Source organism: Sesamum indicum, linkage group LG5, assembly GCF_026168435.1.
Source record: "Sesamum indicum cultivar Baizhima isolate 11 linkage group LG5, ASM2616843v1, whole genome shotgun sequence".
Lineage (NCBI taxonomy): Eukaryota > Viridiplantae > Streptophyta > Magnoliopsida > Lamiales > Pedaliaceae > Sesamum > Sesamum indicum.
In genome coordinates this window covers 18230502-18252732 of record NC_142661.1, presented here as the reverse complement: position 1 = coordinate 18252732, position 22231 = coordinate 18230502, and the positions used below count along the sequence as shown (strand labels likewise).

Here is a 22231-nt window from a genome sequence, read left to right as displayed (position 1 = left end):
TGTGGGTGGCTATGTTAGTATTTCCTATACCTATTATGTATAAACTGGAATATGCATATACATTGATGACCACATCCTTTTCCTTCTATGGTCACTTTTCAACTCAATACTTTAAAACCAAAAAAGAAAGTGCTTCAAGCTCTGCTAGTGCCTATTCAAAAGCACTTTTCATTTATTAACTATTTATGGCCCTTCATGCTCCCACTCCCATCTGCTCCATTTGAATCTACAACTTGAATAAAAAATAAAGTGAGGAACAAGGTTCTTGAAAACACACATAAACGTGTGTGTGTGTGTGAGAGAGAGAGAGTATCTCTAGGGAGCCTGAATTTTTCTTCATCTTACAATTATCAACTTCTACAGAAAGGTTAGGCTGATTTTCCATCATGTCTTCAGGAAAATCTGATTCTTGAAAATGGAAACCAGGCTGGGAACTAGTTAATGCGAGTACTCATGATTGGAGCACATGAACCTGGATTTTGGTCATTTAAAGAGAACTAAACCTGGAGAGCTAGCTACCACAGAGACATTAAAAACCAATTTACAAGATTCAAGAAAGCAAAAAAGCTGGAAAAATTAATTCTAATTTCTAGCTACAAACTGAGCACTTAATCAGTCCATTTTCATTGCAATCAGGGCATCTTATGGATATCCCTCCTCTGTTTTCCCCTTCAGCCATCACTTTCCGGCTACCGTTACAGCTGAAACATAGGACAAATCTCATTCCTGCACATCCTCTACAAGTATTTGATGGACTTAAGGGTATCCCTTGTAAGAGATCTTGCAGCATCCCGTTTTCATGCAAGCCCACCACTTCATCGGCTCCTCCAATGTATCTGCCCTTTATAAACAGCCTCGGAGGGACCACTCTGCCGCCTAGGATTCTCCAGAGCTCATCTCTGTACTCCAAGTGCATGGATACATCTCTCTCTGAGTACACCACCCGAAAACTTTCCAGCAGAAACCGGATTGTGTTACAGTCCTCGAACGTTTTCCTGATTCCCCTTAGGCTCGTGGTGTATAGTACGAGGGAGTCTTTTCCTCCTGGAGGACACCTGTCTTCGAAATCATATATCATCGGGAGCTTATCTTTACAGTCTATTCTGTCGCAATTTATGTGATCGCCCGTTGCTCCCAGCTTGACGTGAGGTGGTGGGATGGAGTCAGAAGTGCTCTCCATTTCTACTACCGATGAAAGACAAGCTGATGCAGAAATCTCCAACGAAATATCAGAAATAGCACCAATTTCATCAGGCTTCGACTCACAGGCGTGTAAGCACTCCTCTTTCGATCTTATGGAGGGTACAAGCTTTTCTTCACTGTCTGCATTATGCACCAAAGCCAACTTCTCTTCTTGGACATCCAATATAGTTTCGGCTTGGTTCTTATGTTGTTTGCTGATATCTGAGGTCTGAAAGGCTTGAGGTGGGGTGTTTGTCTGAAAAACTAAGCCTGACCTCCAAGTAGGCGTGTGAATGGATTCTTTCAGCTTCCTAAGGATTCTTCCTTTCATGTTTTTCATCCTCTCCAGTTTAGGTTTTACATTTCCTGAAAAACTACAAAGCAAAGCGTCACTCCAGATGGATAAGATCACTTGTCTTGAGAAGGACTAGTGAAAGATGAAGATTTTTTTCTTGACTCATGGTTGGAAAGTAGTGCCTACAACGCCATTGCTAGTTGCTTGTCCAAGTTCAGCATTATGCACTGGAAGAGAGTTATATGCTGCGGACGAATGCTCTCTCGACCCAGTCAGAACAGCCCACATCGACTCCACGAAGGGCTAGCCAGTAATTTCCATCAAGAAAAAGGATCCGGGATGCATTCATGATTGGTTATACATCCATAATTTGGTGGGACTGGAGACAAGGTGTGCCGTAGTTCATAATTCAGTCACAAGGGAGCAAAAGCTAGCTGCTCTTTTTACCCTCAGACCTTTGTGGATGTAAAGCTAGTATGCTGATTGAACCTTTTTCCTACCAGCCATGATCCTTGTCTTCTCACAATTTTTCAACCCCAAGAAACTAGCAATACACCCCTATTCAACTCAAAGTGAAAGCAGTATTACAACTTGCGATCCATGCATGGTTTGGTAGAATTTGTTGTCAGATGGAGAATGAATTATTGAGTCTCATCTCATTTCATATCTGTGTTGCATTCTCTTACAACCTTGTTGTTTGTATTGCAGGTCGACCCATCTCATCCCTTTGAGAAAACTGCAAAAAAGAATATTGATTTCTCCATTCCATAACGTTATTATGAGATATCGATTAGATTTTATCTGCGCCAGCAAAAAGAAAATGCCCTTCAGATGTGAGTGATGTTTGTCGAGGTTTTATATTTGGTGAGTGAGAGAGAGAGACAGAGAACATATGAAATTAATTATCCAATGATTTCCAAAATTGTAATAACATTAAGTGTTGATAATCCAACAATTTCCAAAATTGTAATGTAAAGAATGTGTGCAGAGTAATAATCATTGCAGATTGTCATCAATTATTACAGTGAAAAAGGAGGAAGCAATTAGATTACATAATGCACTGATATTAGTCCATAATGAGATACCACTCAAGATTATTTAATTTTTTATGCTCATCCCCAAAATTAACGAATTTCTTTACAACACTTAGTAAGATATTTGAAATCTTATAAATTTTATAAAATTGGGTTTTGTAATTTTTTTTCTTCAAAGAACTTATTAAATCTCAAAATAGAATGTTTAGAGTTTTATACTTTTTTTTTAGAAAAAAAATAATAAGCCCGACCTATCTCTTTATAAGATTTTAAGCTCTTTAATCATAAATACTCTCACAATTTTGCTAATGTTTCACTTTTACCTTTCATTTAATTGCTGCTTTTCCTCTTCTATTATATGATTTTGAATTCTAATAGTTTAATAGTTTTTTTTTTCCGTCATTATCAATATATATATAGAGTATATTGTGCAAAACAGTCTAATATCTTAGAAATTTTAACATTTTATTTATCTAAATATTTTAAAAATTCATGTTTAAAATAAGATTCAACATGTTTAAGCTCTTAAAACATTATAAGATGTAAGAGTTAATCCTATTACATGATCAAATATTCTTTGAATCTAAACTAATATTTCCATGATTTTCGGGCTGAGCAAAATCAGTGTCAGATCAATTTCCTCTAGAGCCTCGGATGCTGTAAGAATCAAAGGACAGAAGCATTCTTGGTTGATTAATGATTAGTTCCAACTACTAAACATCATTTGACAACACATTTAGTCAAATTCAATGCCCCATGTGGTCCTTGCAGTCTTTTTTTAGTTTTATTTGTTGGGGTTGGTTGGGGGGTGGGGTGATGTGGGGGCGCAATCTGATGAGAATCATCAGCAGAGAATCTTGTAATATGACGGAACAACCCTTCATATTGGAGAATACAAGTACCAATAATGTCTTAATTTGATGATTAAGATTAAAGCTCAGACCTCACAAACAAATTGAAGTCATGAGTTTCAATTCGTATACGATATTTGGGTATTTATTGCATTTTATGTGAATTATTGTAATTTGTATGTTCTTAATCATATGATGTATTAATTGAATTGATATAATTTATTTACTATTTTTAGTCATATTGATATATTGGTCGATGTATTGCGCAAAAATTGAGAAATGCAAATGCAATCATAACATTTCTTGCTTTAAGAGCATCCAAATTGAGCCAGAGGCCCAGAACCATGCCAATGTTCATCAAAATATAAGTTAGACTGAACCCCTTTCTCATACAAAGGTAACTGCTTATGGGCTTATGTGGGTCAAAAATACAATACAGTTATATAGTCTTGATCATATCAGGTACAAGGTTCAGAAAATTTAAGGTAGTAATTTCTTACATACAATGTGCATGGACTAGGATGAGAAGGGATGTTCAAATCCTTGAGCATTTAAGTATTCTACAAGGAGTCTTGTGCCACAAAACCAACGCTGAAGTCGAAAGTGATGCATGTCAGTAGCTTATTGTTCTCGTCCTCCATCGTCATTTTAAGCATATATGAACCCTGGATGAGCCAAATGCCATCAAGAAGATAGAAGACTGCTCAAGGATATCAATTAAACAACATATTCTGACTAAAAGAACAACTTACAGGAGGTGTAAATCTTGATAGCTTTAGGGAGTGAGAGAGCACGAAATCACCAAGAGAAACAGGGCATGATATCTCGTTACAAAGATCATGGTTCTAGTTGTGGACGTGAATTCCAAAGTAGAAGACATGAAGTTCTAATTTTCCACCAGAGACTGCTTTATCTGCAGTGAGAGCTGACCGTCAATTGTCCACTTGTAGAGCATCGTAACATATAAGCTCAATCCACAATTACTCACAATTATGATTCTTAACAAGTCAACCAATGAAAATGAAAACAGAACAGAATAACTCCTCAGAAGAAGATGAGGTTCCATGAAAACTGTTGTGGCATCAGCTTCAACTTTACTTTCAAGTTATAACCATCAAAACATACATCATGCCGATAATGTAACATAAAACGGGGAAAATCTTTCATCATTACCATCCACATCCTAAATAAAATTTCCTTCTGCTGCAATCTTAACAAAATACATACAAATGCACAGAGACAATGAGGAGTTCATTTTATTCTCCTCTTCACTGCATCACAGCACAAGCGGGAATGCTGATGTGTCGTCTTTGGATAAGTAGAATGGAGCATAAAAAGCCACAAAGCTATGATCTTCACTTGCAGTCCTTATGCAGACAGATTGCAGATACAAGATTACCGACCAAACAACATAAACAAAAGACCAAGCATCATTTCTTATAATTCTGGTGTAGTTAAGGACTAAACAGAAGCATGAGATGACGAAAAAGAGGTAAGAGTTATTAGAGATGAAAGGCCGACAATCCATTTTTCACACTTTCAGGCTGGAAAACCAGAGACAACCACACATACTTGAAAACATGTGTAATAAAATCGGTTAATCCAAGCAGCAATTAACTAATCACTAACTTACTCAAGAATCAGGACAACACTAGGATACAATTGTTATCATTGTCTCTTCAGTGATCATTCGAACAACTCAAACCACAAATCATGTAGTAATACGAAAATGTTAGAAAGGGAACATAGCCCAGCTTCACCTGTAGATGCAGCAATTGTAAAGGTAGTATTTTTGCATCTTGGTACTGGAAAAGGGGATATATCTACTCCACTCACCTTAACTACATAGTCAGCAATCTTATCTGCAATACACATTCAGACAATGAAAAAACCGACATTACAACATGGAATCCAACGAATGAAAGAGCCCCGACATCTATATTCATTTCACAACTCATAAACACCTTAATTTTCAAGAATCTTGTACTGGGTAAAGGGGAGAAAAAGCTACCTCAGTAGTGAACATTGATGGACTTCTCAGAAATCGAAGGTACAATCAGAAACAGCGTGGAGAGGAGAACAGCCAGAGGCTTCAACTGCACCATGGCAATGATCGCTACAGTAGTTCTTAGATAGTGTGTGTGTGTGTGTGTGTGTGCTGGTAAAGAGTTTCAATGTCTTCCGATCCGACCCCGACCCGACCCGAACCCGTTTACAGTTGTTTTATTATTCTATGGGCTTTAATTACTGGATCCGGATTCCATCAGGCCCAAGTTCATATGGACCTGATCCATGTCTCAGAGCTAAATAACTGACAATGATTTCATTGTTCTCTGCTTACAACAAACTAAATAAAATCAATAACAGTAAGTTAAATATATTTTTAGGAGTTAATATCTTTTGTTCAAAATTATTTTTTCTATTTATTAAAAACAAAAGAATCATTAGTTTTCAATCGATTAATAGTTATTTCATATTTGTGCAGGAAAAAGTGGAATTTAATATAACCATAATTAATGCAATGGATCAAGCAAGACGAGTTCTTGAAAATTTAGTATAATTATAAATATTTTTTGTTGTTTGAAAAATTATCAATACCCTGATTTTAACAATAGTCCAATAACTACCCCAATCTGTAAGTCTTTGTTAACTTTACATCAATTTATTATAGTGAACTGATTAAAATGCTCTTATAGATTGTGAATTATAAATTTCGCTTATTTTAAAAAAATTCTGAATTTTTTTATAGATCAATTGGATAATGTTTTTTACTATTTCTTAAAATTTTTCATTTAACTCGTCTAATACAATTTTTTTTTATTTTATTTTTTTAAAAAGAAAAGACAAGGACAAAATTGACAATTCTAAACCTTCAACCAAAAGCACGTGGCTTAACCTTACAAAGTTGATTTAAGAAAATCCCAATAAGATTTAGACTGAAGTTAAATCGAAAAAACGTTTTTCAGTTGCAAAAGGATTTCTTTTTATTTTTATTTTAATTATGGATTTGCATTTGAAATAAAATAATTTTGATCAAATTTACTTTCACCACAACTTTTTCCTTAGTCTTTTTTATTGAAATTTACATTAAAAAGAGAAAAGATAACATGAGAAATTGATAAACCAAAATCAGCTAAATAAAGAACAGAACTTCCCTACATTCCACTAAGGTACCACAAAAAATTTTAACTGAGGAAACTCTTCAAATTCCAGCCCCAGGTGATGCAGAAACCTGGCCTTTACTGCAAAACAATCTGTGCCTGGTTCATGCTTGTGACTCTCAGGCAACAGGATCAACAAGAACCAAATAACATCAGCAATCATAGTAATCAGCTTTGCAGCGATAGATATCGCAAGAGATGTTTGCTCTGAAGGGAGTTTGACATTCAGGCTGCTAGCATGATCCAGTCGGGAACATCTGAGAAGTGTGACATTAAAATCCAACCATGTATTTGGTTTGCAGTGCCCAGTAGATTTTGGATTGCTTAACCGTCTCTGCACGTTCAGCAGCCAGCCTCTCCTTCCAGTATTGATTGCAACTGCTAACTTAAACAAATCATGATTTGTCCATGGTAATGTTTGACAATGGGGAAGATCTAAGGTGAAAATTCTTTACTCACTCTTTCTTCAGGAGCAAATCCAGCTCCATCATGTGGACAGGATTACTATATACACCCACCTGCATTAAGGTCAAAAGTTACAGTTCCAGCCCCATGAAACAAATCAACAATGGGAATCTCTATAAATAAGCCCTCTTCCCAAACTTCTGTTATGGAAGAACCTGATTGTATAATATGTTGCTAAGTCCATTCTGTCAGAGCCAAAATACTAACTACCCAAAGTACTTAAAGAAGGTTGCTAGAGGCCCCACAAAATTGAAAATATAGATGTTTCTCATTGCGTAATGAAAAGGCGTTGAGGTACAAGTTATATGCTATAAGTATGTTGACAACTAACCTCCCTGCATAAGGGGCATTTTGAATCTGGATTTGCAGCCTTGAGGCCTTGGAAAATCATTACGAAAGCTGCAGAGCAAGCGCAGGATTTGCAGAAGAGGTGCCCACAACTCAAGGCATATGGGTTGAAAACTAGCTCCTGAAAATGATAAATCAGAAGTAAGTTACTGAATCTCAACTTAAGGGGAAAAAGAAAAAGAGAGAGAGAGGATCTCTCGAGTTCCTTAAGAATTCAAATCAGAAATAAAACCATACCAAGCATATTGCACAAGTTAGATTGTATTCTAACTTTACAGAATCTGGAAGAATCAAAGTCATTGTGGGCTCTGTAGCAGTTAAATCAAAAGAGAACGGATTACGGGTTCCACCAGAGCTTCCACCACTAGATTCATTAAAATTCACGTAAAAAGACCCTAGTTCTATTAACCAAGGAGATTGCAGAATTTCCATGTGCTCTGCCCGCATTTTAGACCTGAACTTCCTTCCATTTTCTGAACCGTGTACCTAAATTGTCAAGTCATTACAATATGATAAGAAGATAGAGAAGTAATATCCAGTCGAACATAAAGTTAAGATTTGGCGATGATTAGAACTAATAATGCAACAAGCTACCCCTTACTTTATCGTACTTCTTGAGTATTTTCCGCATGGCTACAGCATTCATCATAGCATATTCTATTAACATCCGACACTCTTGTGCCGTAGCTTGCTGGGGGCTTGCAAAACACTGGCGCAAAAATGTTACATATCTTTGCATTCCATTATGGACATGGAATTGGAGGAGGCGCCTCACTCTTGAACTAAAGCATCCAGCTATATCAGAAGCCTCTTTCATCAATTCAGAGAAGAACATCTGATCACACACTAAAAGATACACAAACAAAATATTACTAGAACTTCCAAAATCAGCTAATAACAAGCCAACTATGGATATGACATCACTCTCAAGGATGAGATTTCAGAAGTTCAAATATGCATAGCAAATGTCCATTTCAAACTATAATTTGTGTTCAAATATGGTAAATACTTGATTTCCAAGTCGAGAATACATAATGATTAATGTCCACATGATTGTCATTGCAAACCTCACTGGATCAGGTAAAAACAAGGAGCTCTTACATGCCATCATGGAACAGTTCTTTCCTTTCTTTTATAAGGTTGTGAAAAGTATGGGGAACAATGGATATCAAGATGTGAATCACAGGCCACGCAACAAACATACATTACAATGGAAAGGGGACTGCAGCTGAGTCCTTCCACAAATTTGACTTTATTAACACAACTAATCATGTACCTTTTCATTTCACAGATACAAATTAACTCATTTCAAGATCTTGCTAGAAGGGAAGTTATCATTCCTTGTGCAAGCTCAGCAACGCATCGTTCTTAACTAGCCAAAAAGCTTAAGTTCTCCATACTCCAAAAGAGTGTGAAACCAAGTAAATGAGGAAAAAGAACCCCATTGTTTGGATCTCAACCATCTCCAAGATCCCCACCCCAACAAAACCAACTCTACAGGTCGTTGAGTTCTTTCACTTGGCATATTATATTATTTACTGGATAATTTTCAGAGTCCATTTGCTTATTTCACCCAAAAATTTCTTCCCAAAGCACCAAGACAATAATAACACTAGCCCCACTGTACAGTAGTTCATTGTGCTCATACAAATCCAGCATCCAAAAAACCAACTGAATAAGTATGTCCATAATCTTTCTTGATTTTGGTTACGTCGATGGTCTTGTCATAATAACATTTTGCATGAAAGCATTATATGTCACCAAGAAGCACATTTTCCTGTAGTTTGCCAGCAAAATTACAACTTCACTGGCATTCTACAATATACCATTTTCATTACTATCATTCTTCTTCCGTGCAATTGCTCTAGCTCTCTTACTTCTTGCTTCCAGTTGCAGTTTTCCATCAATCCCCTCGATTTTATTTAGAATAAAAAGCACTACCAACCGCCTTCTTTTAACTATTTACAGTGTGCAAATCCACAAAACATCCAGAACACATCATGTCTACAACATTAATGCTAGCGAAGAAATTCAACAACCGAAACCTTTTGTCTACAAAACCCCATACCATCAAAAACCGAAGAAAGGGTGAAATTACTCACATGGGCAAGATTCATATTGCCAAAACAAAGACGACTCATCTTCTTCACCATTATCATCGGTGGAAGAATCCTTGACAGCCCTGCATCTCCTGCAACTTTTCAACACTTTCTTGAGGCGTTTATACTCAACGTAGCGGCACTTCTCCATAAACCTCTCTTGATGCGTCTGCCTATACTCTGTAAACGTTTCGCCAAACTTCATCCTGAATATCACTACTTCAACCGATAATAATTTTTATAATGTACCTATAGCACAAGAGAATCGAATGTCCGAATCCCTTTTCTTTACAACAATAGAAGAAATTTCAATGGGTTTTGAATTTGATTTTCAAAGGGTTTTTCATTTTCCCGATTCAGAAGAAGGAGAACTGAATTGCTGGGTTTTCGGAGGCAAGACTGTCAAATGCCAACCTCTGCATGCACTGCATCTGTTGGGAAGAAGAGCCTATTCCAAATTTTATTTGGAAGATTTTGATAATTATTATGGTAAAATTTATTGTAATTGATTTTCTTTTTTTACTCAATCACAAATACGTTGTGGGTAAATCAATGTGTGCTGTGATTGAATTAGATTTGGTCAACTCATTTTTGGCTTCAGAATTTTATAGAAGGTGACTATCAAAATTAATTTCCAAGCTATTCTATGCAAATAACTCATTTATTATCTCGCTTCCTTTTATATTACGATAAATTACACTATTTCTCCTAAATTTTAATATAATTACCTATACATATTTCAAATGAAAATAAGTACTTAGGTTCTAGAAGGTGAGGTAGAAATTGTTAACTTATTGATTTTTCTTTTTTTTTTTAAAAAAAAATATTTAGAAAAAAATATAAAGTAAATTTGAAGGTGAGTAAATAAATAATCTATAAGGCATATTAGTCCAAAAAATATCTTAGAAAATTCTAAAAATATATTTACACATTGTCATGTATAATTCAAAATGACAATTTAATCATTTTATCATAAAAATATAATAAAAATCTAATAACGATTAACGGAATTGGCTCGTTGCTAAACAGATGTTAAAATCAGGAGTATTTATAATTTTCTTAATCAACAAGAATGTATTTATGATTATATCAAATTTCATGAGACCACTGTAATTTACCCTTTAAATTAAGCTTAAAAACACTGCAACTTTAAAGGAGTTAAGGCTAAAAAAGCAACTAATTGTAGTGCTCCAAGTCACACATTAATGTTATATGCATACATATATGTCTTGCGCGCAACTTTATTTTTAAATTATAATTTAATGTAATTTTTTAGTTAAAAAACACGTGCCGATTATATATTGGTGTAACATAAATGTTTGATACCTCACAAAGGATTTGTTCTTTAACTAAAAAACGTGTTCTACAGAATCAACTTATATAGATTTTTCCCGCCGGGGGGGGGGGGGGGTGGGGGTGGGGCCGACTGGAGAGTGTGAATAAATTCTATTTGACAAATCTTGGTCCAGGGAAACTTTTAAGATATGGGTTGAGTTGGGTGTGTTGTGTTGGGCCCAGGAGAAAGCTGATGCATCCAGTGGGTGCAGAAATTAACACACTGACAATTTTCTGCGTTTTTCAAAAAAAAAAAAATTAGTATTGTAAATTTTATTAGTATATAATTTAAATTTTGTGTTGAAATTGAGCATATTTTTATCCTAATATTTTTTGCATTAAATTTTTAAATTTTAAATTTAAACATTTAAGTTATTATATAAAGTGAGTCAAATAATTCATTCATTTTAATCCTTAAATTAGACTAAAAAAATAAAAGCAAAGAGGAAAAACAAAGGAGAAGGAAGGACTTTTATTTTCATGTGTTGGCCTTTTGTTTTCCTCTCAAATGTTTGTATTTTTATTTCTTGTTAGCAAAAATAAGATTGTATTTTTTATACCATAATTTAAGGGTATTTTCCAATATTGGTATCATATTCTTTAAAATAACTTAAAATGATACAAAAAAAATTGCATGTATATATTCCCTTAAATTTTATTTTACCTTTTTAAGTATAATAAAAAAATATAATTATAAATTTTACAAAATATAAAAATAAATTATGCCATATATCAATTTTTGAGCACAGCCCAAGTGGGTAGCATGGAACAAGCCCTCATTTCCACCATGATGATGATGTGTGAATCATGCAACTTATTATGCTTTCTATATATTGCCATTGCCATTGTCCTCTACTATTGGTGTTTCTTTTTTTAAATTTTAAATTAATACTTTACTTATATTTTTGTTTATATATTCATCATGTGTGTATATACATAAGTATAACATTAAGAAATAACTGTATTTATATTTCCTCACCTATGATTTATTTACATAAATCTTTCTTGCCTTTTAGATAATTACACATATACTCATCAGAAGCGTCAACATCATTTATAAATCATCCCTATTTTGTACAAAATTACACATACATCTCTAGAAAATATCAACATTATCAAGCAAACTCCCTCTTCTTTTTTCTTTTTTTTGCTGTCAAAGGTGATTTCTGTAATTATGCAAATGAAAAGGATGATTTGTGTAACAAATTATAATTTTGGGAGTGGAAATGCAAATATTCCTAATATATATACTTTGAAAATTTTATAATATACATTGCATATATATTTGAAGTAAAATTGAAATAAAGGAATTTTTAAATCATTTATTCCATTTTTCCCTTCTTTTCCTGTGAAATGTTCACTTTTTAAGAGGAGGACGACTAGAGGGCATTTTGATTGCAAAAAATAGTAACATGTACTATGCATGTGGACTTGTACATAGGAATCATCAACAATGTGCAAATAATGGGCAATGAGTTTGTGTGAAATGTGAATTAAGCAGCAAGTATCAATCATGGTCTTGAAGGACTTGTACCATGAGGTCCATTTGAGTGAGTGGTGTATACAGTTGTACCATAACTTAAAATTTACTACCAAAAACTAATAGTATTAATATTATATTTTTTTAGAATTGGGTTTCATTTTTATTGGATTTAGCTTTATAGTACTAATTTTGTTCTAAGAAGAAGTCTGGATAACAATATACATTAGATGCTTCGCAAAACTTGCTAGTTGGGTAGCAATGGGTTGTCAAGAGAAACTATTTCGTTGTTCAGTTTTCATTTGGGTATCATTCGCAAATAAACTAGAGGTTTTTCTGCGTATGATTGGCGCCGCCATGTACCTAGGCATGATGAAGCTTGTGCAGTCGCTGGGCCGTTTGCTACATGGAAGACAAGTAATTTTTCGAAAAACATAAGGTGGCGAAATACATGCACTACCATTTCATTTGTAATATTGAAAACTACAATGAGGAGAGCGAAAAGTGAAACATAAATTTTTATTATTTTTTAGCCTGTAAGTACTTGAAACATACATTCCTGTTTAAAGCACTTTCTTGCAACATCAAAATCTGACCTACGACAAATTTGAAAAAGAAAATTTTATATAAGATCGAGGTTGTTGCAATACAACGAAGGTTTTGAATAGCTCAAATGCGACAGTTCTAATCCATCGATATTATTTAATCAAGCGGTGATGAGCACGTCAAATAATGAAAATCAAACCAAATCAATAATAAAATTTATGCTATGCTGACATAATATAGTTATTACAATAGTACATATTTCATATATATATATATATATTGAATTCAAATATAAAAAAAAAAACAAAAGAAGATGGGACAGAAAGAAAAACAATTTATAATGCAAGGAGTAGTAGTGGAATTGAAATCTGCAATGGAATGACATAACATATACATATATAGATATAGGGGTTTTGAGAAGCAAATGGATATTAGGGTTACATCACACAAAATTTCATAGTTGTAAGAGAATCTTTGATGAATGTGGATTGATTGCATCAGAATGAGGGAAATGCTTTTCCCACTCAACTTAGCATCAAATCTTATTTTTATAAGAGATATTTAATTGCTTTGGGCATAAGGAATTGCAAATAAAGACATGCACATATATGTAAGTATGATTCTTATTCCTTTGGACAAATACAAATATTATTGTTACCTACAAACAAAAGGGTCCTGAATGAAAAAAGGAGCATGTCCCTTTCCTCAACAATGTCCTGACAAAACATCTCTTGCCTAAAAAGAAAAACATCTTTTTCTTGCATTCGTAGCCATACACTTTGCCATCTTTGCATTTGTTCAAAGTGGATCATAACAATTTCGGATCCTTCTTGCTTCCATTTTTTATTTATTTATTTTTGGACTATGATTTATGTGTTAAAGGATACTACTTTTTCATTTATTTTCTCTTTTGCTGCATAATCCTTCCACTAGCTAGATTTGTTGTTGTTGTCATCATTTTTGTTCTTTTCTCATCCGCTCTTCTATTCAGATCTCTTCAATCTCTTGAATAAGATTTTTGATCTTGATGGGATGTAGCAATAAATTTAGTCTAAATACCATAATACCCCGCATAGGTGCAAAATGCCCTTACAAGATATAAGGGCATGCTTAACTTTTGCTACAACCCCACCCGAGACTACGTACAACCATCAATCGTTTTGCACTTTGAAGATGGAGATCATGCCACGTAGATCACTACAAGTATAAATATTTAGCCCTTATAAATCCCCACAATCATTCTTGGCTAAAGTACATAAGCTCTTTTCCTTGATTTCATCTCAACTGATTTAGGCAATGTTTCAGTATCAGATCGATGATTGAACCAATCAACTTATTGAGTCACTGGTTTGATCGATTGATCGAATTAAAAAAAATCGTTTGATCCGGAGCCTATTATATATATATGTATATACATAATATATCAATATATTGTATATCAATTTTAATTAACCAAAAAAATGAGAAAAATAAATAACATTCAATTCAACAAAATAAGTACATAAGCTCAAGTGTTCAACATAAAACCTGATTAAATTGACAAACAATTAAATAAAAGTAGTCAAATCTACTACAATTTTATAAAATTCAAAATACCTCAATCCCAGTCATCTTCATTCTCATTATTACTCTAATTTATACATTTTTTTTGGCTTTTTCAAATTTTTCTTTCTTTTTCTTTTTCAAATTTGGCAACGTTCGGACCGGGTTTTGACCAATTATGTCTAGCGATTTTATATATCCAACTTATCAGACGCATGACTGATTCCCGATCGAACCAGTCGGTCCGATCTGATTCTGAAATAATAAAATTTAGCCATCGAAGAGTTTTAATTGGAAACCTCCAATGAGTCTAACGATTTACTTATTCTTTTCAAGTCCCAAATATTTTTAAATTAGATGACTCTTGAGATGATCTCGATTTCAAACCTAAATCAAATCTATTTGCAAAACTTAACATAGAAAATTAATTTCAAAGGTTGATCTTCAATTGGAATTGGGGCTAAATAACTTTGATGATAAGATTGGGATCATATCAAGGCATGGTGGCATACTTCTTATTTCAATAGTTGAAGGCAGAATATGGAGCACGAGGATTAAAATGTATTTACAGATATTATTTTAGTTTATTCTATAAAACTTTAATGTCTTTTACATGGTAATTTAATTCTTGATATTGCCTTAGTCAATGCAACCTTATGATATTTTTCTAAGTTTTACAATTTTATATCGAATAAATTAAAATTTACGGTTCATTATGAGAGAAAAGCAATTTAATTATTTTTAACTTATGTATTGCTGGGGACTACATTATTTTATTTAGTATTATTACATGAATCATGAAATGGACGTAGACACCTCAACTCTCTCACGTGCCCCCACTCCTCCCCATCCCAGGACTGAACTCTCTCAGTCAGTGCTCAGGTGAAATTCTCTCTCTCCTCTCTCTATAATATTTTATTTCCTCGTATTTATCTTAATTTGGAAATTCCAAGAATTGGTTTTGAATCAATTCAATCTCGGAATAACTAAATCCCACTCCGGTCTAACCAATTCTTAATCGGATTACACAATCCACGTTGTACTGTGAAACTTCAATAAGAAATTAAACTCAATTCAAAATCTCGAGGAAAAAGAATTAAGAATTGGTAATTCCATTGTTAACTAAACTGAAAAAGAGGAACAACTTTTACTTTAGTAAAAAGATCTCATTTCACGTTACAACGTCGTACGCTTCAATTACTAAAATATTTTCCATTGTACCAATAGTTGAAAGAAACGTTTGTCACACTTAATACACACATAATGAACGTCTTTTAGGAAACACTCGAGGGTACCCCATCAGGTTTGTTCAAATTAAATAATCGATACATTTGTTATGTAATTTGTCATTTTTTTTAATTATACATCAATCACACAATAAATATATTGTATTTATAATTAGTTCAGATTCGATCGAGTCGAATCCGAATTGAAATTTTCCAATACTTTAGCGTCTTGAATTTTAAACAGAATTTTTTTTTTAATTCAAGACATGTGCGTGCGTGAATTAAATTATAAAAAACAATAAAAAAAATTAAAAAATAAGCACATAATCAATGAAAGTGATCGAATTAGGTCACTTTGATTACGGAATTTCAAATTTTGTAATTGGTCCAATGTTATGCTCCCAAATCAATCCAACGTCAAATAGTATATTATTGTTTTGAAATTATATATTGATTAATTGTAAGTATTCATATACTATAGTCGTTTTTTATTTTAAATTAAATTTTTTTATTAAAATATTGTTGATTCTTTTATTGCAAAGTGATTAATTCTTACCACAAAAAAAAAAAGTTCAAATTAAAATGAGGTTTTTAGAAGCAATAAAACTATTTATAACTTGTTCATTTTAAATTTATGATAACAATGGAAATTTTTAAAATTGGACCCACCATTTTGGAGTTGGCATGCCACGTAAATTTATATCAATTACAATTTAATTTGTTTATAATTTGACTGCAATTAAATATATTTATTTATAGATACAGAAGCGAAATATATTTATAGTGCCTTAATTTAATTATGTATATCTATATATATATTTATAAACACTTTCTCTTTCTTGATTATCACAATGTTGTTATAAATGCTATATATTATTTTTTGTACTATTATAAAACAAATGCTATAGATAACGAGTATCGAATTTGACAATATTCTTTTGAAACTTTAAACATATACTTTAATTGATAAAATAATTAATTTATTTAATTTAGTTATTTGATTAATATATTTTAAGTTTATTTTAGTATATATTAAAATATAAAAAACTATTTATTATTTATAGAGACATGCCACGATAACCAATATCAGTTGAAAGCGAATGTTGGGTGACGGTAGGGAGACGAATCGGGTGGAGTTCGGTTTATAAAACCCGAACATTTAAACCTCTGCCTTTGGGGTTCATCGTACAGAGCACAGAACAGAGGAGACACAGTTTGATAATCTCAATCTCTTCGTCCGTCAACATTTTCCCTAAAATGCCATTCTCTGGCAAACACTCATGCACTCTTCTCTACATCCTCACACTCTCCCTCCTCGCCCTCTACACCACCCTCCGCCACCGCCCCCACCCTCCCCCCGCCGCCGCTAAGAGTCACAGAAATACTCCCTATTATCGCGATACATTCCTCTCCTCCGCTAGCAACTACACCATCGCCGCCTACCTGCGCCACCTCACCCTTCGACCCCACCTAGCCGGCACCCCTCTCTCCCTCTCCACCGCCCTCTACGTTCAATCCCACTTCCAATCCCTTGGCCTAACCACTCATCTCACAAACTTCTCTGTCCTCCTCTCCTACCCCCAGCACTCCTCTCTGTCCGCGCGTTTTAGCGACGGCAGTGTTCTCCCCGTTGCCCTCTCCGAACCCACCGTCCCCCAAAATGGCGTTGTGGCGCCATACCACGCGTACTCCCCCTCCGGCTCGGCGTACGGCGAGGCGGTGTTCCTGAACTACGGCAGGGAGCAGGACTACCATGCGCTGGGTGCTCTGGGGGTGGTTGTTAAGGGTTGTGTGGGAATAGTTCGGCGGGGTTCGGGGATGTCGAGATACGAGGTGGTGGCAAATGCTGCGGCCCACGGGGTGTCGGCGGTGCTTATGTACACCGAGGGTGAGTATAAAGAAGGTGTCGAGAGGGGGACTGTCATGAACGGTCTGGGGGACCCACTTACTCCTGGTTGGGCCGGAATTGAAGGCGGCGAGAAACTTGACTTAAATGATCCGCGAGTGACGGAGAAATTTCCAGCGGTGCCGTCGTTGCCGGTGTCGGAGGCGGCGGCCGAGAGTATAATTAGGTCGTTGGAGGGGGCAGGAGTGCCTTTTGAGTGGAGGGAGAGTTTCAAGATTGGTGGTAGAAGAATCAGGCGGGTGGGGCCCGGCCCGACTATGCTGAATTTTACATACGAGGTTGGTTGAGTCCACACTTCGTTTGTTTTTATGATGTTTTCATGGATTTTATGTTGTGAGATATTATGTCATCAGCGTGACAAGTTGTTTATTAAACACGTAAATTGTTAGTATTTTAGATTGTAGCTTTTGTTGTTTGTTTGTTGTCTGGGTTGATATCTTTGATTTCATCCAAGGTTGACTTTAGGTGAGAGCACCAACAGGAAATATTTGAGGAAGTTGTTTCTCTTTCCTGTCCTCTGCTTCTTGTAATAAAGGGGGTGAGGAATTTGTCAATGAAGTATATAAGCAAAATTTGACTTTTCAGATGTGAATAGGCCTACGAGAAATTGACTGTGATGGAACTATCTCCCTGATGTTTTAGCCTGAGAAACAGCAAAAGAATAGGTCCTTGAATTAAGCTGATTTTATCTCATGTTTCTTAATTTGCTGAGATTGACAGATTTTACAATTTATATGTTAATATAATCTATATGAATAATAGTAGGCTTGTTGGTCTACTAATCGGCTTTTACTTGAAAGAATGATGAGATGCTAAATTTCTTCAAACATCTGTGTGGTATGCTTTTTTCTCCACCTTCTGGTTTTGGGTGCTTCAGGAATAGATTCTCTGACCGAAAAGAGCACATATCGTCTTTAAATTAGTTAAAGTTGTACAAATGGCATCAAACTACAAGCTGACAATTTAAAACTCTTCCTTCTTTTATCTATGAAATTCTTGGTTCGAATCCTCAATTTGTTTCTCCTAATCTTGCTCTCAATGCTGTTCCGCAGCGATCTCGTGCTTTTTTAAAATCCAATCTTTGTGCTTGAATCGATGTTAAGTCTTTGGATGTTTGGATTGAATTTTTGGCTGACTAGGACCTATAATTCTGACAGTGACTGTTTTGAGAGAAGATGTGAGAAATTTCATTGAGCATGTAAGCCATTGATTAAAATGGAGAATAGTACTGAGAATTCTTTTTTCCCAAACTAAAATTGCATTTTGCAACTTCAATTTGTTATTATGTCTGCAGGGTGAGCAAAAGATGACAACCATCCATAATGTCTTTGCGGTCATAAAGGGATCAGAAGAACTGGATCGCTCTGTGCTTCTAGGCAACCATAGAGATGCATGGACGTTTGGGGCTGTCGACCCTAATAGCGGAACTGCTACTCTACTTGACATTGCCCGTCGACTTGCTCTTCTTATGCGCTTAGGTTGGAACCCGAGAAGAACAATCATTCTTTGCAGCTGGGATGCAGAAGAATTTGGGATGGTAGGTAATATTCTGTCACCTGATTTTTGGGGGAATATATGTGCTTTTCATAAAATATGTATCTCAGTTTCATGAAGTGATTAAACCATGTGGAAGTTCGTATTTATTATATCTGAAATCGGATTCATTGGTTTAGCTATTTTGATTTCAGATTGGGTCAACTGAATGGGTTGAGCAAAACCTTGTGAATCTTGGCTCCAAAGCAGTGGCTTACCTTAATGTGGACTGTGCTGCTCAAGGCCCTGGTTTTTTCGTTAGCGCAACCCCGCAGCTAGATGATCTTCTCGTTGAAGTAACGAAGCAGGTAATGAGATATTCACAGTAACTTCAATGTGAAATTAAACCACTGATTGGCTTTTCGTTTTATGGCTTCAACACCATGATGGCAGTGATGACTTTTCTGAATGTTTATCTTCTGGAATGTTGTTTACATGCCTGATTCAGGTCAAAGATCCCGAGTCGGAGGGTTTATATTTATATGAACGGTGGGCAGCTGCCAACAAAGGTGTCAATGTAAGTTAGATGCCTGTGCATGTAATATATATGACATCCTTTATTTGCAGGAGTCCAAAAATAGTATTATTTGGATGATTTATGATTGTAGTAGACAAGGATGAATTGACAATGACAAGAAGAAGACTAGGAGATTGTTTTAGTACAGAAAGAGAAAACCGAGGCTGGGGTTACTTCGATCAAGTTTCTTTCATGCGATCGAACTCCATGGCTTGCTTTACTCAAAAAATGAAAAGTAAGGAATAGTACCCCCACCTGGAGAACATAAGAAACCTGGTGGTGGGTGTGGACCTAACAGAAGCAGTATCTGAAAACTAATCCAACAGCTAGTTTTTCTTTTTCTTTTTTTTTCATAATTTTATTTAAGTTGCTAGCTTTTCACAATACCGAGGACAAAGTTAATCACTAGATTGCAACGACTTAAGGCAGGGTGCAGATAGATTTCAGGACTGATTCTTTTTTATGATATAGCTGCTTTTCCTTTCCATTTTCCTTGCAGCTTTGTCTTGGTCATGTCTTTATCTCCCTATTCCTAATGTTACTGGCTTTATGATTCTTGATTTGATTTTTTCGACAGAAGATTCAAAGACTTAGCAGAGTTGATTCAGATTTTGCTCCATTTTTGCATCACGCAGGCGTTCCTTCTGTTGATTTATACTTCGGAAGTGGTACCCTTTTGAACCTTAGTGCATTCTCAAGCTCATTTCTGACAAGAAAGTTTGAAACAAAACATGATAGTAAATATTGATCATTTGAACTTGATGAGTACGTAAGAACTTTGCTAGGCTTTCCCCAAAGTAATATCCATTCTCATGCAGATTTTCCAGTTTATCACACGGCTTTTGACTCCTATGATTGGATAGTGAACTTTGGCGACCCCTCATTTCAGCGGCATGTAACAGGTTTCTGTTTTTGTCTATATCTGCATGAATTGCTGATAGTTTCAATGTGTTTTACCTATCCCATGCAGAATTTCATTTATTAGCAGTATATTTTTAAGGTTTCATGCTTCTCTCTCTCTGATTATTTTTTTACTTCCATTTACTCTTTGGGGTTTCAGTGGCAGGAATATGGGGACTTATTGCACTTCACCTTGCTGATGACCCGATTCTGCCATTTAACTACCTCTCTTATGCTACTGAATTGCAGGTAGAGATTTTCTTCCATTTATATACTCAGGTTCCTTGACTACCTCATGAAAGCTGAAGGCGATGAACAATATGAAAATATCCTTTTCTATCCTAAAAAAGGACATTGCTATTAACATGTTTTGCGTGATTCATGATGTCTGTGTTGCGTGTAGTTGGTGTGAAATTTCCTGCTTTTGTTCCCGTAAATGATTTTAGGTTGTTGGGAATTCCAAGTGTCCGTTTTTTTTTGCTCAAATAATGCATATTACCCTTGTGATATTGCATGTTCCTTGGCTGCAATTTTTTTTCTTCTCCGAATATTTATTTCTTACGCATGATGTCTTTTAATTGATATACCTTACAGGAGTATAAAAATGTACTGACCACATTGGTGGGAACCGTCTCATTGGATCCCATTGCTGCTGCCATCCAAGAATTCATAGCCGCTGCAAATGAGACTGAGGAAGAAGCCCAGGTTCGACGGACACTTATTGGAAACTCTTCCTTTCTGGAACATTAAAATTTTCATAATCTAGATCAGAACATTCCTATTCTTGTACTTGTGGAGCGTCTGATTCTTACAAATAACAAGACAGATGGAAAGCTGATAATAATCATATACGTACGACCAATATGTTGATTACATCATTTTCCAAATTTTAAACTGTAGAAACTGAGGGTGGATCAAAACGTAGATGAATCTACAGTGTTGAGAAGGCGCATGTTAAATGATCGATTGATGCTGACTGAAAGAGGCTTCTTAGACACAGAGGGGCTTCGCGGAAGGCAGTGGTTCAAGCATCTTGTAAGGAAACTCCACTCTAATCTGCATGTTTTTCTATTTTTAGTACTTTATTTCTCAATCTTATAAATTACGATTTACATGCGCTTCGCTTACCTCACATCCTTTTGACATACCGGTCACTTTCTACAAAGGCAGCAAGCAAAGCTATTATGCAGGGTTCTTTTACATGAACCCGGTGCAAAAACAACAACTGGATGTAGTTCATGTCATGTACCTACATTATGCAGATGTGACATGATCTCTACCCATTCTTGTGACCTATTGTGGATCTATCAGAAACCTCAAAACATTGTTGTCTTCTGTGTATATATGGGAACGGCTATTTCATGTCATAGTAGATCAACTGGAAAATTCTAGTCACTTGGATTAATATGGTCAAAATGCAGATATACGGACCTCGAGGGGATACAGAGAGCAAGATTGCATTCTTTCCTGGAATAGGTGAAGCAATGTCAGGAAGAATGAATGAGGAAGAACGGGAGGCAACGATCAGGCATGAGATATGGAGAGTTGCGAGGGCCATCGAAAGAGCAGCCATTGCATTGAGAGGTGAATTGAGGTGAGAAGGATGATTGAAGGGGCAAAGGAGAAGATGTAGCCATAATGTACAGAACAGTGAAAATGATAATCCGGTTGTGATAGAAAGGACAGAGGAGGGGGAGGGGATGGGGATGGATGGTGTATAAATATGTTGGAAAATAATTATTTGATGCATCAAAGTTTAGATTTATATTCTTTCAGATCAGAAGAAACAAAAAATTAATTGCCATTCCTTT

At 35.3% G+C, this 22231-nt stretch overlaps 3 protein-coding genes and 1 long non-coding RNA gene across 6 annotated transcripts; 1 reads left to right on the top strand and 3 right to left on the bottom strand.

Moving 5' to 3' along the window:
- Window positions 1-320: 320 nt before the first annotated feature.
- LOC105161798 (uncharacterized protein At5g39865) lies at window positions 321-2138 on the bottom strand. The gene has a single exon (XM_011079612.3). It carries the CDS (start codon window positions 1520-1522, stop codon window positions 590-592), a length of 933 nt encoding a protein of 310 aa, XP_011077914.1. The 5' UTR covers window positions 1523-2138; the 3' UTR covers window positions 321-589.
- A 1575-nt stretch (window positions 2139-3713) lies between these two features.
- On the bottom strand, window positions 3714-5531 carry LOC105161682 (uncharacterized). The gene is made up of 4 exons (XR_847792.3): window positions 5374-5531; window positions 5123-5224; window positions 4115-4275; window positions 3714-4027 (listed from the first exon to the last, which is right to left on the bottom strand). It is a non-coding gene; the product is annotated as an uncharacterized LOC105161682 (long non-coding RNA).
- Window positions 5532-6381: 850 nt separating this feature from the next.
- Window positions 6382-9891, bottom strand: LOC105161681 (SPX (SYG1/Pho81/XPR1) domain-containing protein / zinc finger (C3HC4-type RING finger) protein-like protein). 2 transcript variants are annotated; one of them, XM_011079458.3, is made up of 6 exons: window positions 9439-9891; window positions 7938-8182; window positions 7574-7822; window positions 7320-7457; window positions 6983-7041; window positions 6382-6904 (listed from the first exon to the last, which is right to left on the bottom strand). In XM_011079458.3, the coding sequence occupies exons 1-6, from the start codon at window positions 9638-9640 to the stop codon at window positions 6796-6798; spliced, it is 1002 nt and encodes a 333-aa protein (XP_011077760.1). In that variant the 5' UTR covers window positions 9641-9891; the 3' UTR covers window positions 6382-6795. The 2 variants fall into 2 exon arrangements, with proteins under 2 accessions (XP_011077760.1, XP_011077761.1); XM_011079459.3 differs by having other exon boundaries at window positions 6382-6901; window positions 9439-9889.
- Window positions 9892-16717: 6826 nt separating this feature from the next.
- On the top strand, window positions 16718-22226 carry AMP1 (Peptidase M28 family protein). Of its 2 annotated transcripts, none has more exons than XM_088880866.1 (10): window positions 16718-17748; window positions 18765-19007; window positions 19159-19311; window positions 19452-19520; window positions 20101-20188; window positions 20339-20422; window positions 20581-20669; window positions 21015-21125; window positions 21321-21455; window positions 21842-22226. In XM_088880866.1, the coding sequence occupies exons 1-10, from the start codon at window positions 16822-16824 to the stop codon at window positions 22016-22018; spliced, it is 2076 nt and encodes a 691-aa protein (XP_088736992.1). In that variant the 5' UTR covers window positions 16718-16821; the 3' UTR covers window positions 22019-22226. The 2 variants fall into 2 exon arrangements, with proteins under 2 accessions (XP_088736992.1, XP_011077913.2); XM_011079611.3 differs by having other exon boundaries at window positions 20098-20188.
- Window positions 22227-22231: the final 5 nt, after the last annotated feature.